General features: G+C 38.0%; 1 protein-coding gene across 7 annotated transcripts in view; it reads right to left on the reverse strand.

Annotated features, from left to right (window-relative positions):
- LOC104640762 (potassium voltage-gated channel subfamily KQT member 1) overlaps positions 1-21,926 on the reverse strand; it is a 537,282-nt gene that overhangs the window by 475,189 nt on the left and 40,167 nt on the right. For all 7 annotated transcript variants that reach the window (XM_075761081.1, XM_075761101.1, XM_075761090.1 and 4 more), the window contains 3 exons: positions 13,807-13,933; positions 7,791-7,869; positions 4,768-4,864 (listed from right to left, as the gene is read on the reverse strand). In XM_075761081.1, coding sequence (XP_075617196.1) covers positions 4,768-4,864; positions 7,791-7,869; positions 13,807-13,933 — 303 coding nt within the window. The remainder of the gene's footprint in view (positions 1-4,767; positions 4,865-7,790; positions 7,870-13,806; positions 13,934-21,926) is intronic.

Genomic DNA, 21,926 nt, shown 5'->3' on the forward strand with positions numbered 1-21,926 from the left:
TCAGACAACAGAATTCAAGGAGAAGCCATCATTTATACAAAATCATTTGGACAGCTAAATGTAGGGTGAGACACCTCTCCTGTTTTATGTCTTGTGAAAGGGAATCATTCCATTTAACTGTCCACTCAAAATACAAAATGTTAATACATTTTAAAAATATTAAAACAGCTTTAGAAATGCACTTTATGAACAGTATGCTAAAATAACAGTTAAGAAATAACAACCATGTCTTGTGATTATGACCATATCTAAGCAATGAACTTGTGTATCTGATACTTAGATTGCTTAAGACTGAATATTGATGCTCTAACAGCTTCATGTTAAGATAAAATAAAATCTTAAAATAAAATATGTTAGGTAGGTGTAACCTCTACTTCAGTCCTGATAAACAAAGACTGAGTATAGGCCATTTTATTAGAAGTGACTTTTATTAAGGCATGATACAGAGCTTGTGAATGTACCAGTTTCTCTATCGATTTTTTAGATAGTGAAGTTGTATCAGAACCAATGTGATTTAGATGCAGGATTATTACAGTCTGCAGGAAAAATGTGCTTGTGCATCTAAACAAGCCAAATTTTGTGGTGTCACAGATGCAAAAATGTGTAAAGCTTATAAAAACAGTGCTACATCATAATCAAATGAGATATCCACCTGCCCCTCAGGAAAATCCAATACCTAGTTATGAGGGAAGATAGCTTATTTTAATCACTTAAAGTTTACAATGCTTCAATAGATAACACATATTATATTCCTTTATTTTCTTTGCACATGTTTAACCATCTTTATTATGAAACATTGTAGTACTACATATTCATTGTCATCTTCCTTAAATTCTTGACAGAGTTATTTTTCTTTCCTTGGATTCAAACCAGTCCAGGAATTAAAACATTCCCATAAGAGAAATCTGAAATTAAAACCTGCCTAAGAAGGATTGCCTCTATAAAGTATGTCAGGTTTTCGCAGATTTTGTGTAACATTCTACCCACACTTAAACTGTTTGTGAGGGAGGGTTCAGGTTTTATCATCAAACTTCCTTCAGGTTTTTTTTGTTTTGGTTTGGTTTTTTGTGGGGGTTTTTTGGTTGGTTTTTTTTTTTTTTTTAATCTTTCTTTTCATTTCCTTGCAAGAGCTTTCTGGAAAACATAGCTCTGGTAGGTAGTAACTGCATTAAGCAACAGGAATTATACATACTTTTCCTTCTGCTATAGCACTAATTAAAACCTAGGTTCAGCAAGCTTTTAAACAATCTTGGCACAAAGCAAAGTAGGTGTTTTCTCTCTAATAATTTAATAATGACCTAAATAACGAATTCTGATAGTATTCAGTTTTACCCGTGGGCATGTCTTTTAATCTAAGCCCTAACTTTTTGCAGGCCTGTTAGCTAAACAAGGCAGCTGAAAAAATAAATAAAACTTGGGGTTTCAGTAATTCAGATTTCTATGCTGGTCACCATTCTTTTCTCATCTCTTTCTCTAATGCTAGTGGTATGCTGTGTACTTCTTGTAGATATGATTTCGTGGCTCTGAAAAGTTCCTTGTGTTTACATTTATAGTTGATCATTTGCATTTCTCTATTTTTTCACACCTTTTTGATTTGCCTACACAATATTTTTTCAATGCAAGATGAAAACATTTAACACCTGAGACTTAAGGTCAGTGATCCATAGAAAACTACAACAGAAGTAGAGACTAATTCTTATTCCCTGCTGACAAAGAAAATACGCTGCTTTTATCCCTAGTAGGTTTCTGACTTCCTACCACATCAATAGAGATCTTTTAGTTACACACTTGGCACGTTGCTTACATCTCAGATATTAATTGATTTTACATGTTATTGAGGAATGGCCATCACTGCTTTATTTTAATTTTGTCTCAGAGGACAGAATTAGAGAGTGGATGATAATTGGAATACTTCTGTGTTAAGCACTGGCTTTTTGAGAAGGGGGAGAAAAACATGCTTTTCAGAAGTGCTATGCACAGTCTTATGAGATCTTTTCAAAGAGGCTGAAATATCAACAGAACTGCTCAGGTTATTTCACCTTGGCACCTCTCAGGTCCAGTCCTATTCATCTAAAGACTGGACTCTTGTTAAGTAAAGCCCAGATGCAAATGTAATTGCTTTAGACTTATTCTAAATGTCACTCCATGTTACATATTTATTGAGAGACAAAATACTACATGCCTATATTTAATTATTAAGAACAATGGCAGCAATCTAATACATATGGTATGGAGGAGGGAGCACAGAAGATTTTAAAATAATATGTGCTTCAAGAAATATGGATAGAGTGATGTCTACCAATGTGCCTACGTGATCTCAAAGCAAAGAGTGTTTTGCAGAAATCAGGTCTTAAAACTTCACATTGATATGACTTTTTAGTGGATAGAAGCTTAAGAATAGAGTGCTGCCTAATACAAATGACTGTTTTCAGCAAGGGCTTTCAGATACATATATGCAAAGGAAACAGCAACAAAAACCAAATGTACACAAAGGTAAATTTCAATATTGAGAGACTTGAGTCAACACATTGTTTTAACTTAGACAGATTTATATTCTCAGTTACAATAAGGACTACACAATATAAAATTCAACACTTAGGAAAAATAAAAGAAAACCCCAAATCTACAACTCGTCAGCAACTCCCTCCCCAAAGCAGCAGAAGACCTCAGAAAGCAAGGTAAGGAATAAGTAAAACTAACTGAGAGGCTTACAAGCTGGAGCTGGATTAGCTAACTCAGTTTTTCAGTAAGCCTCATTATTTTTCCATGTCTTTCCATCACCACATGTGATATTGACTCATGTTTTGTTGCTTTTGGCAAGAAAAGCTTGTATAAGCTCAACCTGCTGAAAATAGAAGAGCATCCTAGCCAAATCGGGCCTGAGTGAGCTAATGCAGCTATATGTAAAATTCCAAAACACATGGAAATCATTGGTGACAACTTTAGTAAGCTCTTCTGGGCTTGCAGAGGTCCAAGTGCTTGTTATTTTCACAGGTCACAGAGATAGGAATTTATTTTCTGACATTGTTTAAGGGTTTAGGGTCCCATTTTTTCTGAAAGATTATCAAGCTCAACAAATAAATGAGGACCTTGTACTCTGCCTGTAAAGAAAAAGCAGCTGAGGTGTTTTTGTTTTGAGTCTTTTTAAAAACAAAAAAAATTTTTAAGAGACTGGACAGGAATAAAGGTTCCATTTTCCCTTCCGTTTGGTACCAAGCTAGGATTTCAGCTACACTTGTCCAATGTCAATATGGAACTATGTGTTTGATTTTATTTTTTTATATTAACGTGTTAGTGGGTGATCTGCTTTGACAAGTACCACAGATCTGTAGAGTTTTATATATCGTCATAATCACTTCTTTGGATTAGCAGAACTTTGGGTGCATTTATTCATAAATTCACTTCTCCAAGGTAGTTTTTTTCCTTTTAAATCATTGAACATATTTATATTTGTGACATTTAAGACTTAAGTGTTATATTTTGGAGATAGTATTTCTAGATTCTTGACTAAAACTCTGAACACCCATAGGAAAAATTTTCTCAAACACCTCTGTCAGTAAGGTTAGCAAATGTTGATAAAGTGTATTTGGATACCAGCTCTGCCCTAGCTAGATATCCAGGCAATGCGACTGTAATAAATGAAGACCACAGAGACTTGGACCATTAAAAGTCATCCTGTTGTACAGGATGAAATAAGCTTTATACTAGAGCACTTTGGAGTGCATCAATGCTGCACAGCCAGCGTGACGTAAAATTTCCTACGGTACTGGGGGAAAAAAATAAAGGGAAGAAAAGTAACTTTTAATATTAAATTCATCTTTTGGATTAAGTACCTCCCATTCTCTGCCCCAGAACAACAGTTTTCTAAATAACAAATGAAACAATGTCTGTGTGGAAATATATAACTATTTATCAATATCTGGAGAACAAATCTACACTCAAAGAGCAGGTTAAAGAACCATGCCTACAATCTTACAAGTAAGATTCATAGCACAGTATTGGCCCTTCACAGTATGGTATGATATACAAGATTTTAAAGGTTAATGATAAAAGTTTATTTTGATATTCATAAAGCTAAGTTGGCTTTTCATTTGGAGATTCCATGAGGCCCCAGAAAGAAGTCTTCAGTGCCTAATTTTTAAAAGTCTGCACTAAAACACATAAGCTTTTCCTGCTTAATGAACTTTTATACAGAATAACTGCTTCAAAGCTTTAACGGACATATAACTATTTACAGCCAAGTTTACCTCTGTAACTATACCCTTGAAAAAGTAACTTTGATTGCATATTATCATAACATAGTTAGTGTTTTTATTTATAGAATGGATTAGAAATCTCCTTATACAAGCAGAGAAAATAAAATATTTGAAATAATTGACTTGTTCTATCACGGATTTTCCACTAGTATTTGTTTTTTCACATAACAACCAAGCTAGGAACAAATCTTCTGTGAAGACAGTGGACAGTATTTGCAATATGAAAGGCAGCCCACATCACTGCATTTAATAAATTATATTGAAGGATAACACCAAAGAGTACAACAGTTAATTTCCAAAGAAATACTGATGCTGATACCCTATTAGCCACTGACCTGAAGTAAAGAATAGTGTTCCCATTTTAGAAGTAGAAAGAAGCACATGAGGACTTTTAAAGAATTTTTTTCACTTGGAACAGTAACTGTTCTTTTATACCAGACTATGATTTGAAGTCCATGAAAAGAATATACTAAAGTAAACAAAATGCTGGGGATCTTTAAAGATCTAGTACCTGACGATGTATGAAAACAACTGATCCTAATAGTCGCCAGGTGCCACCCTGTCGATCTACATGAAGCATGCGAAGTATCTGGAGAAACCGGATCCCCCTGTACGAAAAATAGGACATTAAATAAAACTAATGATTGAGAACAATAGTGCTCTAGCTATACAGAGTTGACTCTACTCACTAGCACACTGCCATGTTAGAGAACTGTGATAGTATTGCCCCTGGCTAGAGTTGCATCTTAGACTTGAGGCATCTCAGTAGACAGTATGTTTAGATCACATTTCATCATATTCAAATATATTCAGAAATATTGACTAGGACAACAGTTATTTAAAAGAAAAACAAACAAAAGAGTTTAAAATGTATGCTTTCAAACGCAGAGGAAACTTGCATATTTTACCTGATTATGATTCTCAAATGCTTCCTTTCCAAGCAAAACCAGTGCTTCAAGCTTTGTTAACATAACTATGAGCAAACTTTTTTCTCTATTTTCCAAAAGCAGAATGTGAATCAAACATGGTATTACTGAAGTCCTATTTCTGTAAGTTATAGAAATCATCTGATTGGAAATAGATATAATCTTATGTGATTTTAGGACAATAACTGAATTATAAACTCCAAATATTTTCAACTAAAGAAAAATAATTATCCATATGGTTCTTCAGCAGAATTTCATTCAATGGAAATATTTCATTCCAGTCACCCCTTCAACAATGAACTTTGTTTGCCTACACTCATCTTACTAACTTATCACTGAAACAAAAGAGTGAAAAGCAGGAAAGGATGAATGTTGAATTCATCTATCTGAAAATTTTTCACTAAAAAGTATTATTCACTAGAAGTATTTTTAGCTCTTTTTAGCTATCCTTAAAATTTTGTTATTGTTTTTGTTTTTTAATTAATTCAATCTTCTTATTTCAGTTCCACTGTGGCTGCATTTTTCTGGGTTCCACCAACAGGCAGGAAACTCAGCATGGTGCTGTCCTCAATCACTAGGAAGGCATACTGTCTTCTGAAAGACCCAACTTTTCCTTTATTCAGAAAGCAGGTTTTCTGAGCTTTAACAGCTGATAGTCAAATGATCAAATGCTTGCCATTTTTTTGGAAAGCACACCATAATCCTGATTATCAAATCACGTATCAGTGACTGGGTATATGAACACCACATTTTGTTATTTCTTTGATATGCCTTTGGAATAATAATTGTAATTAGCTGGAAACTTTAAAATATCCACTTAAAACCTGTTAATTAAAACACGAGTCCAAGAAGAATTACAAGACTACCAAATAGATGAGCACCAATAGACTTACATAATGTAATAGCTCATTGCTTGCTTATGTCAGGAGGGGAGAGTTACATGTAGCTCCCCTGTACAATTATCAGACACAACTCCTGATGCCTTGGCCCAATGGCAGTTCTTGATTTTCCTGTCTCTGTTGTATCTGAGATGATTATGGCTATGTTACTGCCAAGTGCTGACATGAATGTTAGAGGCTGGCAGTTTTACAAATACAGATTTAAAAAACAAGATAGTGAACAAGAAACTCAAGATACATGAACATGTGAACATGCACAACCCATTTCTGCTGAAAAAAGAAATTGGTTGGAAAGAAAACCATTTTTATCAATTTGGTGAACTTAAAACAGTTAAGGACAGAAGTCTGTAGGACTCTGCTGTGAACTCTGCAGTGCTTCTAGGTTTCAGTCTCACTGGTTGCTGCAGGGATGAAAATGTCAACCTGTCATACCTGATGGTCCTGGAGCTCGCAACTTCATTCTACAAGAAAACAACCTAACATGCGTGCACCCATGCTTTCTGAGATTGCTGGGATTTAAGAGAGGTCCAAAGAGGACCATAACAGTATACCTTAAAAGCAACAAAAGCAAAAAGGCAAGGATACAAGATTAATTACTTCTTAATTCAAAAAACAGCCACTCACATCACAGTTCTGAGGAAACCTGATGGGACCAAGACTTGCTTGACCCAGATAGTTGTTCAATGGGGCAAAAACAACACTGCAGAGATGTGGCTTAAGTTTCTCTGGCAGAAAGCCAGAGCTGTAGGACAGTGACTGTATAACACCAGGAAAGGCTGCACTGAGCCCAAAGCCACCTGGGTTCACATATAAACAAACAACGGGGCTTTTCATTAAAGTTCTTCCTCCACTTCTAGTTAAATTAAACAAAATCTTTGGAATTTTCACATTCACCCTCCTCTTCCTTTATATGAGCTGATGAATCACATTCATGCTGCCTGTGTGAGTCTTTGCCGTCATGTAAGGATTAACATTCTACGGTAATAGTTACCTTAAAAATACTTTGTACATGTAGTTCCCTCCCGTGCTTGCCTACACAGCTAAACAGTTTAGACAGTACTGTACATTCTCACTTCCCAGTGATTAGACTGCATTGGAAATCAGAGGCTTGTAACAGAACATGCGGCACATCTTGCAAGTTAAATTAGAAGGAATGGGAAGTACACCTACTCTGCTTATCATTCCTTTCTTCTATTTACCCACTTCCCAAAACAAGCTTGCAGTATTGATGCAAGCTGAACAAACAATGTAGACATCAAATGTTTCTGGTTCATGTATGGTATGAGTTGCTTATGCCAAACAAATCCACCAAAGCATAATTACTCTTTAAACAAAGTAATTACTTGTACTCAAAAAGTACCAAGTTAAGTGCTGCCTGGATTACTTCTTAAATAAACCGATGTTCTGTAATACCCTTTTGTCTCAGAAAGATCTGTTTGAAGTTTTATATAGGACATAATGTTTCTTTAGTTTTTTCCTCTTGGCTTCAGCACTCCAACCAGTCTTCACATGCCTTGTTTCTGTACTCATTTCCCAGCCAGTGACCAAGCACAATAACACACAGTCTTCCACTGTCCAGTGTTTCAATAGAATAACTTTCCCTATATTAGGAAAATTACATATACACCTCATTTGGAAATTGGGAAATTAGATATGCATCTAATATAGCTCAGTGTTTGTGAAGAGCTACAGTTACTAGAAGAACATACCTTATTGCAGAGGTGGCAAACACCTGCCCATTGGATCCTATGCTTAGAACAATAATTGAGGCTACTACCACAATTAGATCTGTTAAAAAAAAAAAAGAAAGAAAAAAAAAAGAATGTATTAAATGTCAGCTCTCAGCACTGAAAACACAACAAATAGAGACTGAGGAAAGCACTTTAAAAAAAGAAATTAAGTTAGCTGAAATTTGGTGGGCAGTAAGTTAATGTAACAGTTTCCATCAAAAAACCAATGACTACAGTTTCTTCCATGCTGAATTTCATAATGGAAATTTTAAAGATCCTGACAGATCAGGCAGCTTGCCACAAAAACAACAAAGGCAAAGGCATATATACACCATAGAAATGAATTCACATTTTGGCTCAAAGCTCTTGACTTAAGAGGGAAAGTAAAGGCTTGCTTCGATCAACAATGAAATGCATAAAGTCAAGTATCATACACATGTACACACACATACACTTAGATTAAAAATTGTATCAAAGCTGTAACACCAAACTTTCAAAGTTTAGGGAACTGCCAGAGCAATGGTTGCTTAAAAAGAATCAGAGTTGTTGGTTCACTTTGTGATACAGTCTTTAATTATATGAAAATATAATTGTTTCCAGAGTTCCATTTTTTTTTCCCCACAACTCCACATTTTACACAGTTCCAGCATTATACAATGCAAATGATGGATTGTGTTCACAATGCCACCACCCCTTACTGTCTCTTATCCTTGTTCAGTGAATAGGTCTATTGCTTTTATATTATTGAACTTGAACATTATTCTGAGAATACATTTTTCTAATTTCCTCATGGGCATTTCAGTGGTAATCCTCTTTAGAGGATTCACTTTCAAATTCTAACCAGAAAATAAAGGATAGTTTTATAAACGGGTAGCAAACATAGACAGAATGAGGAAAAGTTTTGGTAAATTCTCCTTGCCAGCTTTAAACAGGCAGTACTTTATTCGTCAGAGCACTTAACATTATATAGCACTTCAAAAAAAACTGTGCCTGCTGACTTCACTTGCAGCTGTGCGAGCTCAGAACCTCTATAACCTGACTTCAAAGTCTTCATTTGGACATCCAGAAAGTGAGGCACACTTGTGAAAACTGATTTAAATGACTGCCACAGAGTTTCTGTGTGATGCCTAGGCAAGATGCAGGACAGAATCCAACTTCAGAGGCAACAACAGTTGCCTTCAACAAGGGTAACTTCTTCCTCTCTTTTAAGCATTCTGCCTCATACACAACCATGTAGTTGCTGTAGCAAATATTGCAGCAGTTCTATAACCAACAGCATCCTTCACTCTCTGACTTGGATTAATTGCCAGTATCAGCCTGATTTTTGCTGGAAAAGCAGGATTCTTCCCCAAGGGACAGCACTCAGTCAGTTTAAACACTGTACTACAATAATTGTACATTTATGAAAATGAAAGTAAATGTAGGGAGGGATAAGTTAAGGCTACAGAAAGAGTTTCCATTTTGGGACAATCTAAAATTTTGAGTACTTGACCTTCCAAATTTTTTATGCTGTTCCTTTATCATATATGTTTGTGAACATACATTTGTAAGCACTCAGAATTTAGGGAGGGTTTTCTTCCCATCACATCATAATACAGATCTTTGCCCTTAAGCAAATGATCCACCTGATGTCCTTACTAAATTATCAGACATATACATATCCATCCAATAACCATCACTGAAGGGGGAAGAGATCAACACTTCGGAAATGAGTTTCAATCATGTGGTGACAGTAACAGAGATTTTTCATTCAAACTTCCCACTTTTCTGAAAGTGCGTTCTACACAGTAGAGATATTTTACTTCTTTCTCCCCAAACCTGTTGTTCTATCTCTGCTTCTTCTCCGTTCCTAGTTTTCATGCCAGTTTCCAATCTTTAGACTTCTCATACTAATCCCAGTTTACTGGCTCAAATAGTCCTATTTTACACTCTAAATCTTCAGTATATCCTTCTGCCCTTACACTGCCACCTTTCAATCCCACATATTTTCAGCCCCTACTTTTTTCCTTCAATCTCCTGCTTGCTTGCAAGTCTATACGTCCTTCTCCCAGACCCTTGCATCAGCATCTGTCCTCCTGTCATTTCACTGAGCCTGCATGTCCCAGTCCATTCCTCCTAGCCTGCCACTTCACCTCGGCATTCAAGCCTGGTATTTTCCCTTTCCATGTGCCCTGGGCAGTTTCAGGAAGAGCTATAAAAACAAAATCAACGGATTTTCCACTTCCAGCCCCAGCACTGCTGCTCAGAGAAACCCGAATTTTGCATTGTGCAGGCTCACTGTAGATTTAATCTTCGAAGAATATAAGAGCATTCTCCAGCAGGGTGTTTTAAGTATACACAAGCTACCAATTTTTCAGAGCCTTGTTAGTCAGTCAGCTTGAGAGTTTATTTTCAGTGACAATCAAAAAAGCTATTTTCTCATTAAATTTCAATTATCTGCTTCAAAGTGTGGAAGTGCTAGTGCTTCTCCATAAGAAATTGCCAGCATTGCCTTTTTCAGGAACAGCTTAAACATTTTGCATGAAATGTCTCCACAAGACTCAAACTGAAGCAGACACTTGGCATGGAAAATATCAGGATAAAGAGCCTACATTTGTTTAAATAACTTTTTCAACTCTAAGAAGCATTAGTATTTAGATTAGCATTATATTAGTATTTATGTTAGTTTATAAAAAAGAAAGCATCAGGAAGCCTTGGTAATGTTAAAAATTGCATTCTAGTAATTTATAAACAGCGATATGTGGATATCCTTCTCAAACAGTCTACCTACTTACATGTTTGCAAACATGTCTGTACATACACGAGGTGTAGAGAGAAAAAAATGAAATAGCGTCTTCTATACAATATGTGCACTACATGTGTAGATGACAGACTTACATAAATCACATTCCCTGCATGTGTAGTACACAGCTTTGAAAACCTTGTCCACTACTAGTCCACTGTCCCTGTGGCTTACTCTGATGTTCTGAATCCTTGAGAAATTCCAAGCAGCTGCCATTTTAATCTAAAAAAAAAATCAGCTTGCCAGTGAAATATTACTTAGTTATGCATAAACTTCAGCACAGCACATAGCCAGCACCTATAATGCAGCTTATATGAGTACTACTTTTTTGGAGAAAATTGCTGACTTGTTTCTAAAATTCTCATAAGTTTACTTTCTAGTACGCAATTCTCAGTTTTTTGATTGAAAGCAATTAATCCTTTTAAATTTTAAAACAGAATTTGTAGTTTAATTTTTAGTTGCCATAGTATTTTACAGAATGTAAATAGCCCTCAGTTTGCAGGTGTGTTCTTAGTAGTGTGGAGATAATATGATGTCCATAAGAACTTAAACAGCTTATATCACATATTTGAATTCAATTTATATCATATCCTTTTTTGCTGAACTTTTGTGTTCTATTGCCACTTCATAAATTAAGTTTATACAAGGTAGCTGGAGCTTTACATACCAGGTGCTAAATGCTTTTTCAGAGCTGTCAACATAACCAATTAAAGGTGCTCATAAATAAACTGCCATTGTCCATTACTTAAGGACAATATGACATGGACACACATTTGTGGACTCAGGTTTTTACACCAGTTACTTGTGCCCCCCTTATATCTTTCAAACTGCATGCTGTCAAAACCAGGAGAAACAAAAGTTAATTCATAAATTCGTTCTCTGTGACATTTTCCGCAACAACAACAAAAGGATGAAAGGTTTTAAAAGGACATTCTCTTGATTTTGCCTGTGCTTGGTACTTGCCTTTCATAAAACCCTAATTAGGCTGGGATTTTTGGAAGCATTTAGCGCCTAACCTAACCCTACTGAAACAGTAAGTAATGGAAGTGTTAAATCAATATTTAGGAAAGGTATCACTATTACTGCTGCTGCCATAGTACACGAGTACCGCAGACTCTTTAAACATGCTCATTCTGTGAACTAGGGAATGAAGAAGCACAGAGAGATGAAGTGATATTTCTAGGGATTCTTAGTATGCAAGGAATCAATTCAATGTATGTCTCCTGACAGGTTCTTTGATTACAGAATTATCTTTTCTTACTTACATGTAATCACCTATAACCTGTCTGCAAAGAGGAGAAAAATAAGACTAACTTTAGAAAATCAACTTAAGAAATAATAAAACATTTGATTTACGAAGTGGAGAACTTGCATCATTTTCCATTTTAGATAAAAGTTTAAAAGACCATACAAGAAACAGTGTGTCCTATTTTAACGTTTTCCTTCTCCAGTTATAGAAGTTGCATGTTAACATACTATTTTATGCAGAATGGAATGCAATAATATTAAGTTTATAAAATAAATTAATAACTAGGCCTGGCTATTAAATCTGTTTCTGGTAATAAGCAGCAAAATAATTTTTATTTACAATTAGAGAGGGGTGAAAAAGGAAAGAAAAATTAAAGTTCAAAATTCCTAACTAAGTTGAACTTTCTAAGAATTAATTCAAATTTTAGTGTGGACAAAAACCCACAAAAGAAACCTCTGTGGCATCAAAGACATTTCAATGGTATTTTCTAATTTTAAAATAAAGACTTTTGTATTAATGCAAAAGTAAAATGAATACCTAATTTTTTGCATTTGTTTCTAATCCTTTAATTTCTTTTTCTAGTTTTTGTATTTTATTCTTGTTGATTTGAAAATGATAATGTAAGTCAGTACAATTCTATCATTCACAGCAAATGTATTTCCCAAGTTTAGCTATTTGGATTAGTGCAGACACAGTTCCATCTGCATTTGACATGTAAAAACAAGTCTTGACTTTAAATGTATTGTATTCTTAGGGGAATTTTAAATGTAAAAACAGTACTGATACCTTTGAATGCACAACCAGCTGCAGTCATTCTTAGCTTTTCTTAACAAAAACCACTGTATCTTCTTGAAGGGCTATACAAACATTAATGTTTACTGTGGTAGATGCACAATACCAGTATACAGAACCACTATCAAGTTAAAATCACAGTTTAATGAGGCTGCCACATTTTCTCCTGCACCTGTGTATTCTAGTATACTTACCTAAGAAGTATTTCTTAATTGAAAGAGAAGTCAAGAACATGATTGGGGGGGGGGGAAGTTACCTATAGGCTTCATGGTTAGATCATGAAACTAGATCAGCTCTAGAAGCAGCTGAAGAATTTTTGTATGTAATGAAACACTTTCTCAATAACCCAAAATTGAATACAGTATCTTGTCACATTATTCACTACTCACACCCCGATGTATAATATCATATGTTGTTTCCTGAGTTTTTGCACCAAGTTTTATAAAGTCACATATGGTTAAGGAAACATCAGCTCATTCTCCTCCCTTTTCACCTCTCCCACTTTGCTCTGTTTAAAACTCAATGAGTTGATATTTGAGTAACATAAAATTTGCAGCTCTACTGGAGCCTATATAAAATCACAGGCTTAAAACAGAAACACTGATTTTACGGTCTACTACAATTTTGTCTGAACATCAACTGCTATTAATCCCTCACTGTTACACAGGTTCTTTTAGTCACCTCTCCCTCTAAACTCTCTCCTACTCCAGAGGTGCTACCCTCAATAGTCCCTCAAACCATCTAAAATTGCTTGAGTACTACCCAGAGGAATTTTTCCTGAGTTCTACTTTGCACATTTCCACGTTTTTCCCAATTTATACTCACCTTTGTGTTTGCTTTCTACAGCAGACCTAAGGAAGGGTTTTGTGTTCAAAATCTCACCAATTTTCTCCAATTACACAAGCAGATTTAGTAACGATTTCTTCACTTTACAATTTCGCCTTTCTTTAACTGATGTCTGCCTGTGTATCACAGCCATATTTAAAATATTCAGTTCTAGCAATCCAAAAGAAGAATTAATTGCATAGCTTCACAAAGCAGAAAAATGCTTGAGTGATAGACATAGCTCAAAACTGCAATATGGTCTCTGCAGTAGTTGACATCTTTACGCTAAAACGGATGATAACAGTGAAGTTAAGGAAAAAAAAAAAAAGAGAGAGTTTAAATCTTACCGATAACTGATATTGGCTTTCTGGCAAACCGTATTCTTCCCTGGAAGCCAACATACTTACTCCTGCAGCCTGCAGACCACAATCGGACCACATATTCAGCACCGAAAAACACAACCAGAACTATTTCCTATCAGAATTAAAAGGACAAAATATCAGGGCTTTTTCATTGAAAGACAGACTACAGTTTGCACATCTAATTTATTCCTATGACTAATACAAATAACCTTGTTGATATGAGCGAAAAAAAAAAAAAAGGATTGTGCCTAATCTGTTCACTTTTTATATGTATATGCCAGCCACTACATAAAAGGGAGATGTAATTTGTTCCTGAATGTGATTTGCATGACTAAAAGGATGGCTTAAGCTCCATTCCATCAATATATGATAGGGAAAATGTAATATTATTCTTCTTTTATTTCTTTCAGAAAATTAAAATTCTTAAAGATATTAATAGAGGGAGGCTACAAGCATATCATTCCTAAAACCAACAAGTATATGAAAAATTTCTAGATTAACAAACAGAATTTATAAATATAAACCCAGAATCTATAAATATAAAACTTTGTATATTCAAAGTAGAATCATAGATTCATAGGATATCTCAAGTTGGAAGGGATCCATAAGGATCATAAAGTCCACCTCCCTGCTCCTTGCAGGACTACCTAAAACTAAACTATATGACTAAGGGAGTCGTCCAGACACTCCTTGAACTCTGTCACACTTGGTGCTCCCTGGGGACCCTGTTCCAGTGACCAACCACCCTCTCAGTGAAGAGTCTTTTCCTAATGTCCAATCTGAACTTCCCCTGATGCAGCTTCATTCCATTTTCTCATGTCCTATCACTGCTCACCAGAGAGAGGAGATAAGCACTTCCCCCTGCGCTGCCCCTCTTGAGGAAGTTGTAGACTGCAATGAGGTCACCCGCCTTCTCTTCTCCAAGCTGAACAAACCAAAGGACCTCAGCTGCACCTCGTAAGTCTTGATAGTAGATATACCCTCAACAACATCTGCTTTATTTGCTTTCCCCTTCATTCTTACCCCGAGGCTCTCAATTGTGCCATTGCCAACTATAAGTGCCATACAATCAAACCCCTCCCTTACAAACAGCACCACCACCCCCCGCCTCGCCTACCCTGCCTATCCCTCCTGAAAAGCCTATAACCATTCATTGTGGCACCCCAGTCACATGACTCGTCCCACTAGGTTTCATTTATGCCAATGACATCATGGCTCTGGGACTGGGCCAAAGATTCTAGCTACTGTTGTTTATTTCCCATGCTGCGCTCATTAGTATAGAGACATTTCAGATGTGCTCCAGTGTATGCAGCACATCGTGGAGCAGACTGAAGGACCTTGCTAGCACACTGTCCCTCAAACATTGGTGTACCATCCCCAAGCTTATCTCTAGCAAATCTGGTTCTATCCCTTTCCCCTTTCAAATCTGGTTTAAAACTCTTTCGATGAGCCCTGCTAACTCCTGTGCAAAGATCCTTTTTCCCCTTTGAGAGAGGTGTACCCCATCTGTTGCCAGCAGGCCTGGTATCACGTAGGCAGACCCATGATCAAAAAGAACAAAATTCTGCTGGTGACACCAGGCTCAAAGCCAGGTATTGATATGCTGGCTCTTCCTGTTTCTTCCCTGCAAAGGAAAGGATAGAGGAGAACACTATTCGTGCTCCTTATTTTTTAACTGGTCATCCCAAGGCCCTGAAGTCTCTGGATGGCCCTTGGACTTCTTACTGCAACTTCATCACTGCCTACATGAAAAATCACTAATGGATAGTAATCTGAGGGCCATACCAGGGTAGGAAGTTTTTTCTTCACATCTTCTGTTGGGTTTGTGCAGCAAGGTTTTGGTGGGGGGGGGCTACAGGGCTGGCTTCTGTGAGAAGCTGCTAGAAGCTTCCCCTGTGTCTGATAAAGCCACTACCAGCCGGCTCCAAGACAGACCCGCTGCTGGCCAAGGCCAAGCCAATCAGCGCCTCTGTGATCACATATTTAAGAAGGGAAAAACCAGTTAGAGAGAGCTTTTGCAGCCAGAGAGAGGAGAGAGAAGACGTAAGAAACTCTGCAGACACCCAGGTCAGTGCAGAAGCAGGGGGAGGAGGTGCTCCAGGCGCTGGAGCAAGATTCCCCTGCAGCTCGTGGTGAAGACCATGGTGAAGCAGGCTGTCCCCCTGCAGCCCATGGAGGGAGGATGAGGGGGTGTAGAGATTCCACCTGCAGCCTGTGGAGGACCCCACGCCGGAGCAGGTGGAGGCACCTGAAGGAGGCTGTGACCCCGTGGGAAGCCCACGCTGGAGCAAGCTCCTGGGCAGGACCTGTGGCCCCATAGACAGGGGAGCCTGCGCCAGAGCAGGTTTGCTGGCAGGACTTGTGACCCTGTGGGGGACCCACGCTGGAGCAGTCTGCTCCTGAAGGTCTGCACCCCATGGGAGAGGCCCACGCTGGAGCAGTTCGTGAAGGACTGCAGCCCATGGGAGAGACGGACGTTGGAGAAGTTCATGAAGGACTGTCTCCCGTGAGAGGGACTCCATGTTGGAGCAGGGGAACCATGAGAGGAGTCCTCTCCCTGAGGATGAAGCAGCGGAAACAAGGTGTGATGAACTGACCATAACCCCCATTCCCCATCCCCCTGTGCTGCTGCGGGGGGGGGCGGGGGCATGGCTGGGGGCAGAGGTTGAAGCCAGGAGTGAAGTTAAGCCTGGGAAGATGGGAGGGGTGGGGAGAGGTGTTTTAAGATTGGATTTTATTTCTCATTCCTCTCCTCTGTTTTGCTTGGTAATAAATTAGATGAATTTCCTCTCTCAGTTCAGTCTGTTTTGCTCATGACAATAATTAGTGAGTGATCTCTGCCTGTCCTTCTCTCGACCCATAAGCGTTTTGTTATACCTTTTCTCCCCTGTCTAGCGAAGGAGGGGAGTGATAGAGCAGCTCTAGTGGCCACCTGGCCCCCAGCCAGGGTCAACCCACCACACATCTTTAACTTGGGCCCCAGAGGGGCTGCAGACTTCCCTAAGAAGTGGGTCAGGTTGGCATATTGAGCCTTATGTTCCCCTCAGGATAGAGTTCCCTATGACAAAGACCTGTCTTTTTCTAAATGAAGTGGTTTTGATGCAGGGTGCATGCTGACTTAACCTTGGTGATACCTCCAACCTAGATGAACCATTGTCCTCATCATTGTTCAGGTCCACTTGCAGAGCCTCGTACCTATTATGCAGGGGCACCTGGGAAGGTGGGGTAGTCACAGAGGAGATGCGCCTGCTTCTCTCTCTGACTCCCTGATACTCCTTAACCTACGCACCTCCTCCCTGAGCCCTGCCACTAAGCTGAGGAGTTCCTCTACCTGGGCACACCTCCCACAGGTGTGCTTACTGCTGCCATCCAGTACTGCCATAAGACCAGGACACACCCTGCAGCCAGGCACCTGGGTGGCTGCATCTTCCCACCAGAGCTCTGAGAAGCTGCGTCAGTTCTAGCAGGTGCAGAGCTTAGAGAGGACACAGCCTTCTGCTGGGTGGATACTATTGCTCCCAATAGCCGGCAGAGCTACAGCACCCTTCTGCGCAAACTGCTGTGCTGAGCCCTGGTTGCTAGCACTCCCCAGGGGTTTCTTATATAGGGAGAAGCTCAGCCCTGCCCAGGTCTCATCAACTGCTGTCATGTGAACTGGTGGCTCCCAGGGGGTCTCTCTGCTCCTCTGAGGTTCCCCCAGTTCAGGAACCCCCCTGTGCACTGTGCTAGGGTGCTCCACCATGGATCCGACCAGCACCGGAGCTGCTCACCTTGGCAACTAAGGAGAGCAGTATACATACAGCATATAAAATAAACTTTCTATATTTTAAACTTGCTTCCCTCTATAGAACTATATTGTAAAGCACTCATGCTTAACCAAAGATCCGTATACTTTGAGATACTTCTAAAGGAAGCAGATTAGTAAAGGATCACAACATGGACAGATTTGTTGAGATCTTCATTCTTTCCTTCCTTGTTTTCCTCTGCCATTGCAATATGCTAGCACAACCAAAATACAGCTTCTAGGCTTTGTTCCAACCCAAACTGTATCCAGTAACTCAGAGTCACCAAACACCTACTATATAAACTACAGCTTCGGAAAATATTTGTATTTTAACTTAAACATGCTTGCAATCTGCACCTGGGGAATTCTAAAGCACCCAAAGAGTGAACACACTTAAATCACAATTTTCACTGAATAACAATACCAACATGTCTTTAACAGTGACATTCTGAATGGTTGAAAAGAGACCAAAATATTTCAAAGCTGAAAAACAAATAAGAAAAAAACCTCTACACTAACATGCAAAACTTCACGTCAATTTTCATTTTTAACAAAGTTAGGTTAACATTTCTGTATTCACTTCTACCTCCTTGTTTTGCCTGGAATGAGAACCAAGAAAACATGCACAGTCTTCCTCTGTTTTCATGACACTTTCGGCCTAAAACCAAGGATTAGTAGAAAGCTAAGAAAGTTTACAGCACAGCTTCAAGGCAGAAGCACAAGAAAATACACAGCAAATTAACTCCACAAATTGATTTTTTTAATTAATGTATTATGTAGATCTTCTACAAGTAGTACTTCTAAGTTTATACTCTGTCTGGAATCTAAATGCGAACATTTATTCAAATGTAATAGTCAAAGCACAATTCAAGAACAATCTTCAAGGGAGAACAATTCTTGCAGTTCAGCAATCTTGCAAAATGCTCTCTCACTTATTAAATTGTCCACATTTCTGGCAGGTTCCTGGTATCATCACTCAGTAGCATTTGGTTTCAAGTCTCTTATTTCCACCAAAATAAGCAGAACATTGCCTATATGGACCTAATAGACCTACTGGAGGAATAGCACTGAAGCTTTGTAGTAGACTGTGAAGTCACAAACACTTTTTTCTGTAATTAGGCAGAAAGCTAGTACTAAATCTTGAACTGAAAGAACATTTCTGAAGTAAACAGTTCCACATCCTTATCTGCAGACTAAAATGGCTGAGCTCCACCTCAGAAATACATGTACTCACAGTCTTAGAGAAAGCATAGCTTATGTGATTTTGTTGACAATATTGGTAACTTACCCTTTGACAAGGGAAGATATCCATAGCAATTCAAATGAAAACAAATGTGCCATCCAGCTGCATCAAAAGTATGCTTCTGCTGCTGAGTGGCACTTTATTCAATGTTGGTCCTAACAGACAGCACTGATGGCAGTGGAAGAACCATTTCTACAGAAACTACATATTAGAATCACTGGGTCAGTCAGGTAAAAAATTGTGTAGAAAGGAGACAAGCAGATAAGCACTGAGGAAGCAAAAACTTCTTAGGCCTAGGTTATTCCTTGATAATCCTCTGAGGGTACTTTTCAAAGCTGAAATTAAAACTGTGTCTGGCCTGAGGGTATTTTATTCTCAAGGCGAGTTCCAGAACCTATGATTTTATTTCAACTACCAACAAGAACCCATCTTGGTTACTTCCAGGAAACCCTGCTGAAGTCAATAAGGTTGCACAGTCTATGGAAAGGAAAAATAAGTTAATAGGAAAGACAAAGAAGGAGGAACCTATATCTTCAATGAAGTTGAACTCACTGATCTCAGTTCATTTTGTCCTGGACAAGTGTCCACATTACCAAAACCACAGCAATTAACACATTTGTTGGCAGCCTCAGACAGGCCGAAGACCAAAAGAGTATGAAAACTGGACAAACATCACAGCTCTATAGATGATCCCTCAAAAAAAAAAAAAAGAGGAAGGAAGATTATTAAACTTACACTGTTGTTGTGTATACTTCTAATGAAACATAGACGATATCCATCTGCAGGGCTGTCAAGGCTGATCAAGCTTCACCTCACTAAATTCACTTTTAAAAAAAGCCCTAACTACCTCCTTTTCCTTCTATACACAAAAACTTTTTCAGAATCTTAAATTTATTGCCTCACATTTACCTTCTGGTAAAGAATAAATACCCCAGCAATTTTCTGGAAAGTCAGAAAAAACCCTCTTGTTCTCACCAAAATGGCAACAGAAGATGGTGAGTTGTGGACCAAACGTGAACCAGAAAAAATCTTCAAAAAAAAATTCTGCAAATTAAATAGTATGCCAGATATGCTCCTGATGATTGACATCCATTTGTATGTCAGTATGAGATCTTTCTCCAGCTTTCTGAAATTTTCCAGAATCCTTGCTTTCAAAATGGGATTATATTCACAAGGATCCCACAAAACCTTTTTATTTAGGCTCCCAGCAGTATTTTTCCCCTTCTCCTGCAAGTGGTGAAGAAATACATAATGGAAGATTCTCAGCAGATTTCATAAACCTGGAAAGCCATTTGGCATCAACAGAAAGTCAGGGATGAACTCCTTTACTGAAATCAAAACAAAAAATAACAAGTAGGAACAAACCATTACCTAAAAACCAAAAAGAACCACATCAGGCTTGATCAAAATACAGCTAATAACTACCCTTGGCTACTCTAGCAGTGAGCTTTGAGCGTCAGTCTTCCAGTTTTCTCAGCAAACCTTCCCTGAACTCCTATGAGGAAAGAAAGGGAAAGCAAAGCTGTATATCCTTTGAACAGAACAGCTGCCATAAACTGTCAGGACATTTGCCATGACCCACTGAAGGCTCATGAGACAGGTGTGGAAAACCACAGAGCATCATCCTTTGTCTGGGGCACTGAAGCTGCTCCAGAGGCATACCGTATTGACAAATGTACCAGTGAAGAGGGTCTTTAGGCACCACTGCAACTCAAATTATCTTCCAGGAAGCGGAGCACAGAGTAAGGAAACAACAGTACGGACCAGATTCATCACACTCACACATTAGTGTCTTCCTGTTTTGTTAGTGGTAAAAGGATACTCTTGGCAATTCAAATTGCCACGGTAATACTAGGGAAAGCATTTAATATGCAGTAACTGCCTATCCACTGTAAAGAACTGACATACAATATAATTACAGATTTTAAACTGGGCTTGTACTATCTAATACCTCTGCTACAGTCAGTAGCAGCGTTCCATTATTCTGTGCTTGCCCGTGTTGTCTGGGAAAAAAAAAAAACACCAAAAAAACCCAAAAAAACCCACACACCTATATTCTTTGTTCAGTCAGGTGGAAGTCCTTAAACTCATTTCATCTTTGTATTTTTTTTTCTTTTTCTTAAGTCTAGCCACTGCATAAGTCTTTTTTTCCCCCCCAGAAAATAAAACATAAAGTAATACATAATCATTTTAATACTATTCTTAGTATAACTCCATTTTATTAATTTTATTAAAAATATGAAAAAAATAAGCTTAAAGGGAAATATGTATGCAAATAAGTTCCACCCATATCTAGTTCAATCAGTCAAATAAGAAACTCTTGTGGAAAAGCCATCAACTTTTACTCAAGAATGTCATTGATGACCAAATAGAAAAATGCTCACATTAACACAGAAAATCAACATTTTATACATGAGCGTGTGTAAATGAAATATATAGCCTGGAATTTACCATATGTTCCAGTACGGTTATGGATAACTGCACAGGGGAAGCAGGAGAAGGGAAGGAGTTCGGCTGAAGTGATTAAAGTGCACACATGAAAAAGACAAGTATTTTCTCAGCTGCAGCTGTGTTTTAGGTGGAGAGCACACACAAGGCTCTCTTCACTTTTTTTATTGGAATATTTAGGTGCTCGGGTAAAAGGAGGAAGTGGGATGGCTAAATGAATAGTGTGTGCTCACGAAGATTCAATCAAGGAATGGCAGCTCAAAACAATGAAGCCTCAGAAGCAGGCATAAAGGTTTAATAGTCCAAATGTTTGCACACGTGTACTTATGTCCAAAATTTAATCTGATAACCTGTCTTCAAGGTTTTCCAGTCCTTAGAGTTGAAAATGTCAATTTAGTGACCTCTTTAGCTTAATAGTTACTCAAATGCTATGAAAACCTACTGATACTGAAAATACTTATTTCTACCATTATGCTTGCTCTTATAAAGATGACAGACATCATATGTGAAAATATAATATCTAACATATGGAAGAAAAGATGCCAAATGCTGCTAAGTGTCCTACAATATCATTAGCTTATTCAGACTTACATCTCTTAGATGAAACCAATGCACTTAATGTTTAAAAGT

The sequence above is a fragment of the Balearica regulorum genome, chromosome 1 (genome assembly GCF_011004875.1).
Source record: "Balearica regulorum gibbericeps isolate bBalReg1 chromosome 1, bBalReg1.pri, whole genome shotgun sequence".
NCBI classification, from domain to species: domain Eukaryota; kingdom Metazoa; phylum Chordata; class Aves; order Gruiformes; family Gruidae; genus Balearica; species Balearica regulorum.